Raw genomic sequence first — 13,820 nt, forward strand, 5'->3', positions numbered from 1 at the left:
TTTGGTTCTGTTATCATAACACCACATCTTCCACCTGTCCTCTTCTGTTTGAGTTCACCTGCCCTCTACCTTCACTCTCACCTAGCGTTAGGTTTGGGAAAACACAGCATTTACTAATTTTTTCTTTGTTGTCATTGAAATCTTGAGTCCCTTTGCTTCAACTTATGTTTCACCTGATGTCTACAACAAGTAGAAGAAGAAAATATAAACTCTGTAAATCACAGAGGAATTAGATGCTCTGTGTCCATCTGTGTCCTGTTGTGTAGGTGTGATCTGGTATAGTTAACATTGTGATTATGATCAACAGTGATGCATTACTGCACTATATTTAGACAGAACCATGGGTAAATGTATTAATGTTCTTGAATAGGTTTTGATGAGCTGAGGCAGTACAGAAGAGACTGCAACTGTGTTTGGTCTTTTAGATATATCTTTTGGGGGGGATTCAGGTTTTATGGTCATGCAATTTTCATTCATTTCTGCAGGATGATTACTGTTTTCCAACTTTTCTGTTCACACACCATATCCTTATAAGACCCGGCGGATCAGCACAATTGTTAACCACAACTATCACCTTAAACATTACCTGTTTTAACCTTCTAACCCCTCCGCTTTCTTCATATAATACGGACTCATCTGTCACTGCTCAGCCCTATTTAGTGCATTGCTTTTTCTCTCTCTCTCTCTCCCCCACAACCATGACTACAAGCCCCTTATTCCCACTTGTCGCCCTCCCCCATCTCTCTGTTTGTGGGTGTCCATCTTGTTCCCTGCCCCATAAAATATTTTCAGAATAATTTCAGGTTTCTTCTTGTAAGAGGGCAGCTTAGGACAGGAAAGAAACTTTGGGTGAAGGAGTTATTTCTAAATCATTAACAAGCTAATAACAATTTTTATTTTATTTTTTTTTTTTGGTTTGCTCTCTCTGGCCTGATGAACCAGGGTTTCAGGCTTCTGCTCTAGTCCTGTTTAATCTGTGTCAGTAGGGGCAGGCAGTCCAGGTGTGTGACTGTGACCCACTAATGTTTGACTCGCCACCCAGAAACGTGAGCGTGAGTGGACGCTAATCCCCATCGTTAAGCCTTTTAAAGAACATTAGCGCCTCAACTAGCAGCTGGTATGTATGCGTGTGTGTGTGTGTGTGTGTGTGTGTGTGTGTGTTTTATGTGTGTGTATGTAGAGAACGTTGGAATAATGTTATGTTTGTTCAGGGTGTGTATTTTCTCATTAGCTGAGTTGCTTAGTCAGTAAAGAACGTAAAAAGTGCTTTAATTCGTAGTTTGTATAGCTTTTATTTTCAGTGAGCTTCATGATTCTTGTTTTCCTGTTGGAGGATGTGGCCTGTGTGTGTCTATAAACACAGACTGAGTTTCATTTAGACTGCCTCTGGGACAATAATACGTTAATAATATATCTTTTTTTAAACATACACTTTCCTGTCTTTTATAAGATCCTTGTGACATCATCGATACTTGCTGATGAGTGACCATACAAAGAAAAACAGATCAGAAAAGACACTTGAGTGGTTTCACTGTCTGTCCTCTTTTGTGAGAAGTACAGTAGTATCTGAAATTGGCTCGTCCTCTCCCATGCTAATGGCCAAAGGGGTTGTTAACAATCGTATAGTACTGTGTGAACAGTGAGTGGACGTTTAGAAGGAAGTAATGAAAGTAGTAGGAAGAAAGGAGGAGAGACAGTAAAGGAATATTTGACCAAAAAGTGACTAAAAAGTTGCTGAAACTCAAATCTGGTATCTTCCAGGAGGGGATTTTTCAGTAACATAATAGCCTACAGCTATTGCTGACCTGGGTGGGGGGTTGGTTTTGATTTGATATGTGTGGGAGTTGCTGGGGGCAAGGTGTGGCTGAGAAAGTGAGGCTGGGCCAGAAAGTGGAAACTGATGGAGGTTTCTGTGTGAACTTGATTCCACGAGGTGCGTGTGAGTGCCTGTGAGCGCTCTGCAGATGGCTAGACAGTTGCAGTTTTGTGTCCTCAGGCAGTGAGTGGCCATTACCAAGATGGCAACACTGCTTTACCAAGTTGCAAACATCAAAGACGTGGTCATTTATCTAGTCAAATTTCCACTTGCCTGACTTCTGGTAAGGGGCCGTTTTGGTGCACACACCCTTGCTTGAAGTTAAAATGAAAGAAAAGAGGAAAAGAAAGCTATGTCTCAAATAACACCTGTAGATATCAGTCAGTTAGTTGTCCCTAATCAATATCTGTTAACTACAGATGTCAGTGGAAATAGTATCCAATCAATAGAGGAGAAGGCTGATACAGAGTGCTCTATTCCCTATAGGTCTGGTAAAAATAAATACAAAGGCAAAAAATTGTAACAAAAACTGGCACAGTCCATGAGGTTGCACGATCAATAATGTTTGTCCAGCTACAGATAGGTGTTTAATTTATAATATATGAACTAGTGCAACCTTTGCCATATCACAAACAGCACCTTAGGTCACGATGGATTAACAAGGTATTAATTGATTATCAGCCTGTATGTGATATTTACAATTTACAAAACCTTATATACTTGTGTGTGTGTCTTGGACTTGGTAGAATAGTGTACTCTATGCGTCAACCTCTGAGGTCTCCTGCTGTCATGCAAGATTTACAACCACCTGCTTCACTGAACAGAAGCTGGACAGAAGCATCTGTGACATCATGAACTTGGCAAAGGTGTTGTGATGTCACTGAGCTCCATTCTGTCAGGGATAGTCTGCCCTTCTTCTCATAGTGATATCATAAACTTAAAGGTCCTGAAAACCTATTTTCTTGATCAGCTTCTTACTATGAGCGATGGGCTTTTACATGAACACAAAATAATCTTGCCAAAGTTGGAACAGTTTTGGTTATTTTACACAAGATTTCTATCAATGCTGTTTTCTCTGTGCTCTTCTCACTGATTTGAGGTGGGTAGAGCTCTGTTGGGAAAAGATGATGTCACGTACTTCTGTGCAGCAATCAGGATTTAGCAACATTTGAATCAAAGTCTGATGACAGTTTTAGGGGTGGTTTGGTTATGTTGCCACCACTGTAAATCAAATCTAAACCACACCCACACAAACTCAAAAGAAGTGGGCAGTATGTCGATTCATAGATGTTTATGAACTAATCATTACTTAATGATTCGTTAATATGGCATCTCCCAGTCTGCTCTGTAGTAACTCATTGTTATCTGCTATAGAGTCCTCTATCCTCGCTTGTTCCTTCGTAACTACTCACAATTTTGTGTGACTGTACCACTTTCCACATTTTTAGTTGTTTGTTTGGGAGGGATGCACTTCGTATTTTGGATGACATTTAGCTCTTGTTCCTCTAGATGTACTTATTATAAGTCGCTTTGGACAAAAGCGTCGGCCAAGTGACTGTAATGTAATTTAATATAATTATCATACTACTTAAGGTGGTACATAAAGGTGTTTTGAAATGTTTACTGGTAGGTAGGAAACTAATCTAAAATCGTATGGTATGCTTTGTAAAATGGACAACAGCAATGTGTATGAAAGTATAAGAGATTTGTAATGTACAGTAGTCATTGGGCTCGCGCATGCAAAAACACTGGTATGTCACCTGATTAGCTAAACCCTTTTGATGTTGTTTTGACACAACAGGCATGGCACCAGCTGGTCTCACAGGAAAAAAGTTTAAAGGAGGAAGGAGACTGAAAATGCCATAACACGAAGACACACTTGAATAAATCCTGTGGGGGGGGGCTACCCTAAGGCCAAGTCACCTGATAGGTCTCATTGCCAAACAAAGAGTATCAACAAGACTCCTTGGTTTGTTTAAACTAGGGTTAGAGGAGGGCTTAAAGTCAAAGGGCTGTGCCTGTAAAGAGACAGACAGTCAGGATCATATACAGGATAAAGAGGGGACTGACATCCACAGTGATGGTTATTTTGTGATACTCCGGGATGGACTGAGCTCCAATGAGTATGAAGCCAGAATAGTTGGACGTGTTTTGGCTCTGAGTCTAACTCTCTCAGATGTGACAGGACTGGTATGGTACCATACAGGGAAAGTTGTTGGGACAGACTGTGTATTCATCTATGTATGTCAGTATAGTTGTTGATACCCTTGTTTCTTCGGGACTATGTGTGTTTTGTGTATAATCGATCATTGAATTTGGCGAGTTGTTTACCAAGATAGCACAAACTCAATAATCAGACAAAATAAAAGAAGGGAGAGACTCTACTTGTTACCTGTAGCCCAGAGCAAAAGTCCACTGAATTCACATGTAAGTATAGGGTGAGCACTAACAAATGTTCTTCTTACATTTTTCAGGCTTCACCTTCCTTAGCAAGAGGGGACAGAAACATCTCTGTATGTAAGGGGACCATTTCTAATGGTAATATAAAAATGCAAGGGAGAGTGCTTGCTCCTAAACTTATATACAAAAATTATATATATGTAATTTTTTTTAAATCCATAATGGTTATGAGCATTACCAATGATAAAATAAAATACAATTTTTGATCCAAATAGACATTGACCTGACAGTGTGACAATGACGTGGTGATTCTGTCTGATTTTCCTCAGGAAAAGAGAGCAAACAAAGTCATACTAAGATGAAAATTCAGTATTGCTCTTCACTGTTACTTTCACTTACTAGTCTATGTTTGAAACCACGCTTACAGGATTGTGTCTGTCACTGTGAAACACTCCCTTCCTGTAAACTCCTGTCTTTTCTGGTCCCTAAATGCCCCTTCTTGTCATTTTCCCCATCCTTTTCCTCCTGTATATTCATACTTCCAGCCTATTTTAACTCAAGTACAGTATTATAATTCAGTTTTGTGGATGCTAGAGAAGCTCTCGTGGATTTTTAGAATAGCATAATTATTATTTTGCATGCAGAGGAACTACAGCTCTCTAGCCCTGGGCATGTTGATGGGCTAGAAGTGCTTTTACACGGAAAATGGAAAAGTAATGAAGAGATGAAGGGGCCAGTGCTTCATGTTTTTCATGACTCTGAAGTATATTAGTTCTGTCTTGATGTGGTATCTTAGCTTTAATGACATAGATGCCTACAGAGCTCCATTTGGTTGGAACTAGATATTAAATATGCACCGATCTTTAAACGTCCACTTGGCAGATGTGGCTAGTAACTGTTTTTTGAGGTTCTGATTGTCACCAGTACTGTTGAGTTGCCCTGGTAGGAGGCATCTTAACACAAATGTTTGCATAGCAAAATGTCCCAAGGACCGATACTGAAAATGTATTTACCTTACAGTAGTTTCTCACATCAGTATCTAACTACAATGCACCTGATTACTTTTATTTCCCTCAGGCCTCTCGTGATGACGTCTTCTTCATTTAACACTGATAACAGACGGCTGTTTAGTTCAATGAGACATCATGATGATGAAACAGCTTGTTTTCAGATATAAGAAGGGGTTGATGTGTGTGTTGTGTTTATTTATGTTGGGGGTGGCTGCATGAATCCACTGAAATAAATGTGAGTGATTTTGAATGTTTATTTTATGTTTTGATGAATAACCTATATAGATGCCACAGATGTAAACAGACGCATTTTAACAACAGCAAACCATGACGTGAATCTTAAATTGTACTGTAAAATGTAAAATAAAAGGATGTGTTTTTTGTTTTTTCTTTAGCTTGTGTAAACAGAGTGTGTGAGCAAAGCAGTAGCATTATAATCCTGTAGCAAAGCACTTTGCCAATTTTCCTGTATTGATCTGTTTTGGCCTTTGTTGCACAGCTCTGTTTCAAGTTGAACTGTGGCCAGTTTTTATTTAACAGGCAATATTGAAAGGTTTCTTGAATACAAATCAATGAATACGCTGTATATTGTAGGGAGACTTGTTTTTGTTTAATGCATATTCATGAGGCCTAGCAGCTGGCAGAGTGGTTTCTCAGTGTAACCTACTTCTTTTCCCCATAAATTTACTTAGACCTCAGTGGAAATATACTGTATTTTCCTGTTTTCACTTAACAGTTTCCAACATGTGATGATATTTTGATCATATACAATGGTATAGAGTCTGTCACTTGCCCAAAAAGTCACAGGCTACACTACTAAAGCCCCCCCATGCCTTATGAGTTTCTACTGCCCAACCTCCAGTTTGATCCCTGGTCTAACCAGAATCTCCATCTCCCACTATAAACCTTAAATCTGATTATTTTAATCCTTATGAAGGGAGTCCATGGGGGATGGAGTGTTGTTGAAGGTGGTGTGAGGGGACAACTGAAGCATGTTAATTTATCAATACTGTATGTTATCTACAACAGAACAGATCTATGGGATCTAACAGCAAGTCTCCAGTGGTCCAGTGATCACCACTAACCTTAATGCAGTTGAAATATTACTGCCATAGTTATATTTCTTGGAAAATGTGTTAGTTTTAATTCCACCTCTATATAGTATGTATGATAAAGCAGCTCTTTATATTGCCTATATTAGTTGGTTATGCGTGGAAAGTGCCAGATGAAATTTTAATTAACCTGGCAATTAAACAGACCTGAGAAATGTCACTAAGATTTACATTTCTCTCTTTTCTACAGATGAGATCATGCAGCTGGACAGCAGTCCCCTCTGTGCTGCTGACATCACCCCTGACCTCAAGAAGCAGTTTGCCTTCCTTTCAGGTGACACTTCTAAATCTTTCTCTTTCTGTCTCTCTGTTTGGAGGTATGGGGATGTGTTTCACGGTTTATTTCTTCATTAGCACGCCACTAATTGTCTTTCTTATCTCTGCCTTCTGAGCAATCACTTATATTTGAACTACTCCACTTGATATTTGCATAGTTAATGTGAACAGTTTTCTCCCGGCAGTTATGATTTGCTATTCAAATGTCACCTCCCTCCTTTTCCTCTTCACTGTTTGTCAGGTTTTGGTGCAGACACCCACTGCCTTGTTGATGCTGTATTTCTAATCTATATTTCACTTTCTGCCTCTGAATGTCCAGTTTATGTTAAACTTATTGTCATCTCCACAAGTGTCTTTTCAAGATATTTTAGGCATCTTTCACAAATTGACAACTGTTTATATCCATTCCTACAGTACTGTAAAAGCTGTCCGTTTGTGTGTGTGTGTGTGTCAGAGGTGACCTTGTGGCTGCAGCAGAGTCTGGAACCATTTTGTAGATAAAGATCTAAGCAGACCCTGAAACCATGACCATGCACTTGCTGTTGCTATAGCGATGAGAGAAGAAAAGGCAGATAGATTGATATTCCAGTCACATGCGCTGACAGAGCAGCTGTTCAACGCAGGGAGTGTGAGTGTGTGTATGAAAGAGGTGAGACTGAATGTGTTGGCATCAACACCAATCATTGTGTACAAACATAGCAGCAGTGATGTGTTTCACCTCCTTTTCTCACATCATTTTTTAATTTCACTTTTTTATTCCATCTTGAATAGTTGTGTAATCCACTATTGAGTCTAAAATTCCTTTTATAGGCCCTCAAAACATATTTTCTCAATCAGCTTCTTACTATGAGCGATGTCGTCCTACATTAACACACAACTTTCTGCCAGCATTAGAATAGTTTTTGGTCATTTCAAACCATGAGAGATTTTCTGTATTTGTGTTTTTCTCTGTGCTCTTCTCACTGGTTTGAGGTGGGCGGAGCTCTGTTTGAAAAAGGTGATGTCACATACTTCCGTGCACCAATCAGGATTTTAACAATATTTAAATCAAAATATAATGACAATGAGGCCACTGTCATTCAAATCTGATCAAACCACTCCCACACAGTCCAGAGGAAACGTTATCTTTGATTGTTGCTTATTAATCATGAATTAAAGAGATGCTTAAGATTTGAAACCAGGGGCTTCAAGGTAAATATTCATGGTAAGATGGTAAAGGGGTAAGATAATGAGATGTCACTTTTTCAGTACAAACCAGTTTATTTTTAACATTCATTTTTAAATCAACTGTTGACACTTGTGAGGTGCCTTATTCTTCCCTTTATCATATATTGACACATTTCTTATTTTAAAATAAGCAATTTATCTGTATTGGAAAAAAATACATTTTGTCAAAAACTTTTTTTTTTTGTTTTTAAAATGGAAGGGTATGAGACTATCATTTATTATGAATGATACTGCAGTTTTTTTCTGTACAGCCTCCAGTCATCACAGGTACAGCTTTAATATCAGTGCCCCCATGTGGCCACAGTTTCCTCTTCCTCAGTGCTTTCTTTATTTATTGTAACTAAACTTGTAACTTGTAACTTAAAGACATTTTTGTCAGGTTGATTGACAGAGCCCCCAACACAGCGACTAACAGCATAAAAGCTATGATATGTTTAAATGGTTTTGTCTTTGCCTCATATATTATACTGTCCTGTATTTTGAGTGCTATACTGTTATGAAACCTCATCAAAAAGATATGCACAAAGCATTCGTATGTAATTCCTATATATTCATGTAGAAAGTATCAATGTTCCTCTTTGTTTTCTATTTTCTAGGAGGTAGAGGAGATAATGGCAGCCCCATCATTGTGTTCCCAGAATTCCCTGCGTTTGGAGAGATCACAGACAGAGAGTTTCACAACGTGCTGACCTACCTGACTAGCGTGCCCAGGTAAAGTCCTTCACTGGCTGATTGTCACGCATACAAACGAGCACACACAAATCCTTTCTTACCTCTTATATCACCACTGATTTTTCACCTACCTTATTTCCTATCCTCCCTTGTTTATCAGCTCTCACGTTTTTAACACCATCCACTCTCCTGGTGTCACCATCAACTTGTTTTCTACCTCTTGATGCTGCAGCACAACACTGCTGATCAACCTGTGAGAGCCACTGTCATGACTATTTCAGACTTCATGCGATAAAGCGGGAGTGGTTCCGGGTTTGAACACGACCGACTGAGGCTTTACTGTGTGGAGTTTGCATGTTCTTGGGTTTTCTTCCGCAGTCCAAAGACTTAGCTCAGCTCAAGTGAACTGAAAAAAGATGAATGGGGGAATGAAGTAAAAGAGGCAAAAGAGGTGAACATTTTGTTTAAGATGCCTCACTCCTTTTGTGTATGAAGTCTGCCAGTAGGTGGCAGTGGATACTTAAACACAGTTTCACTGCATAAAGAATTTATTGCTGCAGAGGATTTGTGCAGTGGATGAAACAGTCAGTGTATTGTACAGATATCTGTAAGGGAAGAGTGGTGTGATCCCTATATTAATAAGATGGCCAATTAATAGTCCAGGGTCTTTATCAGTCTTCTGCAGATTGTCTTCTCCTCCAGAAAACCATCTCCTGTCCCACTTTTCTGTACATTTTATTTTTTTCTTTGATACTGATATGATTCCTCTCAATTTAGCCTTGCGTTTTCCTGATTTAGCTCTTCCCCTGGCTGTCCCACCCTTCCTTCATCATTCCTGGACTGGCAAAGTGCGTAAAAATAGAAACTGCAGTGACTCTGACTGTTTTTAATCTGAATAATGCATACAGACAGCTGAGCAGAGTTGTGTCCCAAAGTAAGTATCTGTATGAAGGCATATTTGTGTTTGTACGCTTTTAAATGATTTGTCAATATAGTCTTTTTCATGTCACTTACTTTAGTAATACTGAATATACTGAAACTATAATCCATTCTAATCAATACGTACTACAAACAGTATTATCAAATGTCCAGCCTATTTCAGCAAGACCAAGACACATTTCTGGATTTAACTTTTTTCAAAATGTTCTCCTGTCAACTGTATTACTGTTCAACTTCAATGAGGATATTTTTTCCAAATCCAAGCTGAAAACCAGCTAACAGGCAGATACAATTTGCATCCATCTAAATTCACCTCCTTCATGGACTGACTGAGGTTCCCTGTCATCTGAAGGAGGGTCATCCACAGGGGTGAGATGGTGTTGCATCTCAAGCTGTTGTGAATACAGAGGCAGATGGCTCGAGCTACCTGAGGGACCGACACCCCCCTACAGGGCACACACAGTCCTATAACTGTGTATTATGACCTTCAACAGCTGCTGCTAGTTTGAAACAAATACCTCTGGATCAATACTAATGGCTAATGTTCTATCATACCATATGTGTGCATGCTTGTTATCATATTATATATTAACTGTAAATATTTTTATTAAAGCCAAGGCTGACTGCTTTAATGTGTTATGGGTTGAATTAATTTCAGTCTTGTCACATGATTTTTCTGGATCTTATTCATTTACTTTAAGCTTTACATCTATAAACAGACTCAGTAAATGAATTAATAGCTATGCCCTTTGTCAGACCATGTTCCCATCTCTCTCCCTTCTATCTTTTTATCCCTCCTTGGCTTTGCAAATCCATGCACGCATGGATCTAGTTTTGCCGATTGGTTTTATGTTAAAGAGACTGTGTCTGTTTACAATATGATAACTATACAAAACATGTAATTTACAATGTCCATGTGCCCATTTACATGTATATAAATTCAAAATAACCTTCCTTTTTGGAACCAAAATTCTAAATTGTTTATTTTTGAATATAGATACAAAATTGATGCAAAATCTGAATCCACATATTATGCTGATTGTTTATTATTTATTTGTTTATAGGGTATAGTGCACTTAATCAACATTGACATTTTGAAAGCATCAGTGTAAAAACAGACAAAACAAATAAAAACTATTGTATAATTTACATATTATTGAAAATCAGATGGGACACAAGCAATAGCTAGTCATTTGACACACACAACACATAGTTTGGGCCATTGTCTTTTAGCAGCGGCAGCAGAGGGCCATTTCATCGTGTTCTTCTGATTTTCTTTTTTCAGCCAGCACCTGAGGCTGAAAAAAAGATGTTCATCATAAACCATCCTCTCATCTCAGCAGCCATAAATGTCTTAGAGGCAGAAAGAGCTCTTGTCCTACTCTTCCGCTCTCCTCCTCCTCCTCCTCCTCCTCTTCTTCTGTCGCTGAGATGTAAAGCAGTTTGTGCTTTGAAAGCCCGAGTGGCAGTGAGAGTCTGTGTAGATGATTGAGCACAGAGCCGAGAAGTGGGGATGATGAAGGAAGAGAATAGGAGAAGATGAAAGGGGAGGGAAAGTGCAGAAAAAAAGGATGAGAGAGGCCGCTATGAATGTAAATGTTACAGTGAGAGAAAGTAGAGAGGCAGACATGGATAAATATTCTGTATTTTCCCTAATAATTGAAGCCCTCATGTGTACAGTGGCATCCTCTTTGAGCCTGTCCCCTCCCCCACATCTGTAAAGATCTGCTGACTGGCTACTAGAGCTGCTCATCACTCTGCAGCCATGCTGCGATAGGCTCGTGTCTCAGTAGCTCCCACTGTCTCATTGGATGGCTGATAGATGCAGTGCAGGGGGGACAGGCTGGATGCTGTGATGGTCTGAAGCATTTCACTCCCTCTTTTTCAAACAGCACAGCACACTTGGATCTACTTCTGAGACACATCCTCATCTCCTGTGTTTTTTCATTTTGCCTTTATTGTCCCAAGGACTGCTCCTTAAATCTGCTGCCACCCTGTTTGTGCAGTTACTAGTTGCAAAATGGTGGACACAAAAGCAAATACTTGAGGATTACTGGGATATTTCTGCATGAAAGGTTCTGACAGTGCTTAGGTGTTCATGTGCACCTATTCTGTAGTTGCATCATGTTTTCAAGTATTCATATGGGAGTCTGCTGGTGAACTGCACATACAGTTGTCATTGATTGTCAGTGGTGTGTAAACCATATAGCCCTCCTCTCTCCTGGGACCAGAGAGGACAGCAGGGGAAGGGGGTGCAGTGAGAGAACTGGAGGGCTGGAGGCCAAGAAATCTGGAGGTGCTTCACAGCATCTCCTTTTATGGACTGCACCAGCTGTCCTAAGAAGATAAAGAGCAGCATAACAAAACAACGAGGTTAGGTTCTCTACTGTCTCATTGTGAACACAGCGAAAGAAAACTACACATCTTTTTGTGTTTTTCCCTCTTTGAGCTCTTGCATTTTCTGAGGGCTTTGTTACTTTTCTATCCTTTTTTAAAAGTGGCCATTAGGAATCATTACATTGTAGTACAGACTTTCTGCAGTCTGACTGTGGCTGCAGTGTGATTTTTATATTTTTTGTCAGTGTGAGGTAAAAGTTGATGCAATCTCCTCTCACCATTCACTGTGCTGTTAAATCAAGCTCTACTCACCCTGGAACCATCTAGCTGTGTATAACAGACCACTGTTTAATTTGTGTTGAACATGTTGCTTCCCTGTGTGTTCCAGTTTGTCTTCGACAGACGTGGGTTTCATCTTGGTGATTGATCGCCGGCAAGACCGATGGGCGGCTGTCAAAGGGACCCTGCTTCGTATCGCAGTAAGTTGGTCTTTGTGTATGTACATGTGACTATGCACTTACTTTCTGTCTGCATTGTCTGTGTTAATGTCTTTCTGTGTGGGAGAGAAACAGCCCTTTCAATCAGCTGCTGAAATAGGAGGACCCAGTTTTGAGAGGCACTGGCTTTGCACCCTCACCACTGGGGGAGGATGTTTGTCAGGCCAGAGAGAGGTGTTGGATCATCCCCATCTCTGTCTCACAGCTCCACCACTAATATCACCACCACCCTGGGGGGTTGATATGCGCCAACCCCATCCTTGAACTCTCTCCTATCAACATCACAGCCTGCCATATGTTTCCATAGCTACAGGGACAAATAAATATGCCCAAAAAAGACAGAAGGAGATGACGTTTCTTTTGTTCACTCATTCATTTAAATGTCTCACTTATCATCTCTGCATCATATTGTTTACTATTGAGAACAACAAATGTATTTCCACATAACAAAAGGCCAAAACGAAAGTAAGATACTGAGTCTGCTTAATGAATGGATAACTAATACTCAGACTGGTTTAAGGACTCCCTTGCTGTGTTTCAGGAGGTGCAGCCTACAAGCCTACTTAGTTTGAGTCATATTTTATATTTTTTGCACTGTAATCAGTTGCTGCGTGCTCCTGCAGGAAGGGAAACAGTTGTATAAACTGTCTCCCTTGTTTTTAGCGCATCATTTATTGGCCTAACACCTTCTTCATTGCTACTTAATGATCAATCGCACCTTTTTTTGAGACTGAGAACTGATACTAGTCATGTCATTTATGTTGCTGAATAAAGGGAATGCAGTGGTAGAGCATCAGGGCTCTGCTCTTTTTCCTTTTTGATTTTTCTTTTGACTCATTTCATTTGCTCCAGTCTCCCCTTCTGGGTGCTGAGCTGTAATGCCTATCTGTTCATCTGTGTTTCATGTTGTCTGTAGGGAGGTGATGAAGCATGTGTGCGTGGGGGATAATCACCCCCATCCCACAATTTCTCAGCATATTGTTCTTTTGGGCTAAAATAATGGGCAGTTGACTAGCACCATGATTCATGCTCTAATAGTAGGTATTCAATTTTTTTTACAGCTTTACCAGCTTCATTAATATCATCATCTTCTATTCCCTACCAGTGTAGTACAGAACTGTTTATTGTTGTTGATATACAGGAAACAGGAGAATGTTTGTGTTTTTCAGATATCTTGTAGAGTATAAAAATGATAAAGTAATTGAATAAGACAATTTTCTTAATTGCACTGTTTTAGGTTGGACAGATCCTCACATGTCATTAATGCTGAGAGCAGCAAAATAATAACGCATTGTATAGGAAAAGATGAAATGTCTGTGTGTGTGAGAGAGAGAGAGAGAGAGACTGAGAGATGAATATCACCATACACGGTCTCGAGAGACATGGGAGGCAACGTCACTCATTTCAAATTAAATCAAGCTTTATTAATCCCACAAGGGGGACTTTTACAGGCTGACAGGCTGGTAATAGGGGGCATTCAGTCAACCCTGCAATAATGTCCTGTTTGGGGTGATTCAGCCAGGATGCTAAATGG

The 13,820-nt window shown here is 39.7% G+C and overlaps 1 protein-coding gene across 18 annotated transcripts in view; it reads left to right on the forward strand.

Annotated features, from left to right (window-relative positions):
• The window catches only part of mcf2lb (mcf.2 cell line derived transforming sequence-like b), a 45,864-nt gene that overhangs the window by 13,541 nt on the left and 18,503 nt on the right, over window positions 1-13,820 (forward strand). For 9 of the 18 annotated variants that reach the window (XM_044217394.1, XM_044217396.1, XM_044217395.1 and 6 more), the window contains 3 exons: window positions 6,529-6,612; window positions 8,438-8,552; window positions 12,178-12,268. In XM_044217394.1, coding sequence (XP_044073329.1) covers window positions 6,529-6,612; window positions 8,438-8,552; window positions 12,178-12,268 — 290 coding nt within the window. Of the gene's footprint in view, window positions 1-4,290; window positions 4,355-6,528; window positions 6,613-8,437; window positions 8,553-11,208; window positions 11,826-12,177; window positions 12,269-13,820 lie in introns of those variants that run through there. The other 9 variants (XM_044217387.1, XM_044217391.1, XM_044217386.1 and 6 more) reach the window with 2 other exon arrangements.

Source organism: Siniperca chuatsi, linkage group LG12 (genome assembly GCF_020085105.1).
Source record: "Siniperca chuatsi isolate FFG_IHB_CAS linkage group LG12, ASM2008510v1, whole genome shotgun sequence".
Classification (NCBI taxonomy): Eukaryota; Metazoa; Chordata; class Actinopteri; order Centrarchiformes; family Sinipercidae; genus Siniperca; species Siniperca chuatsi.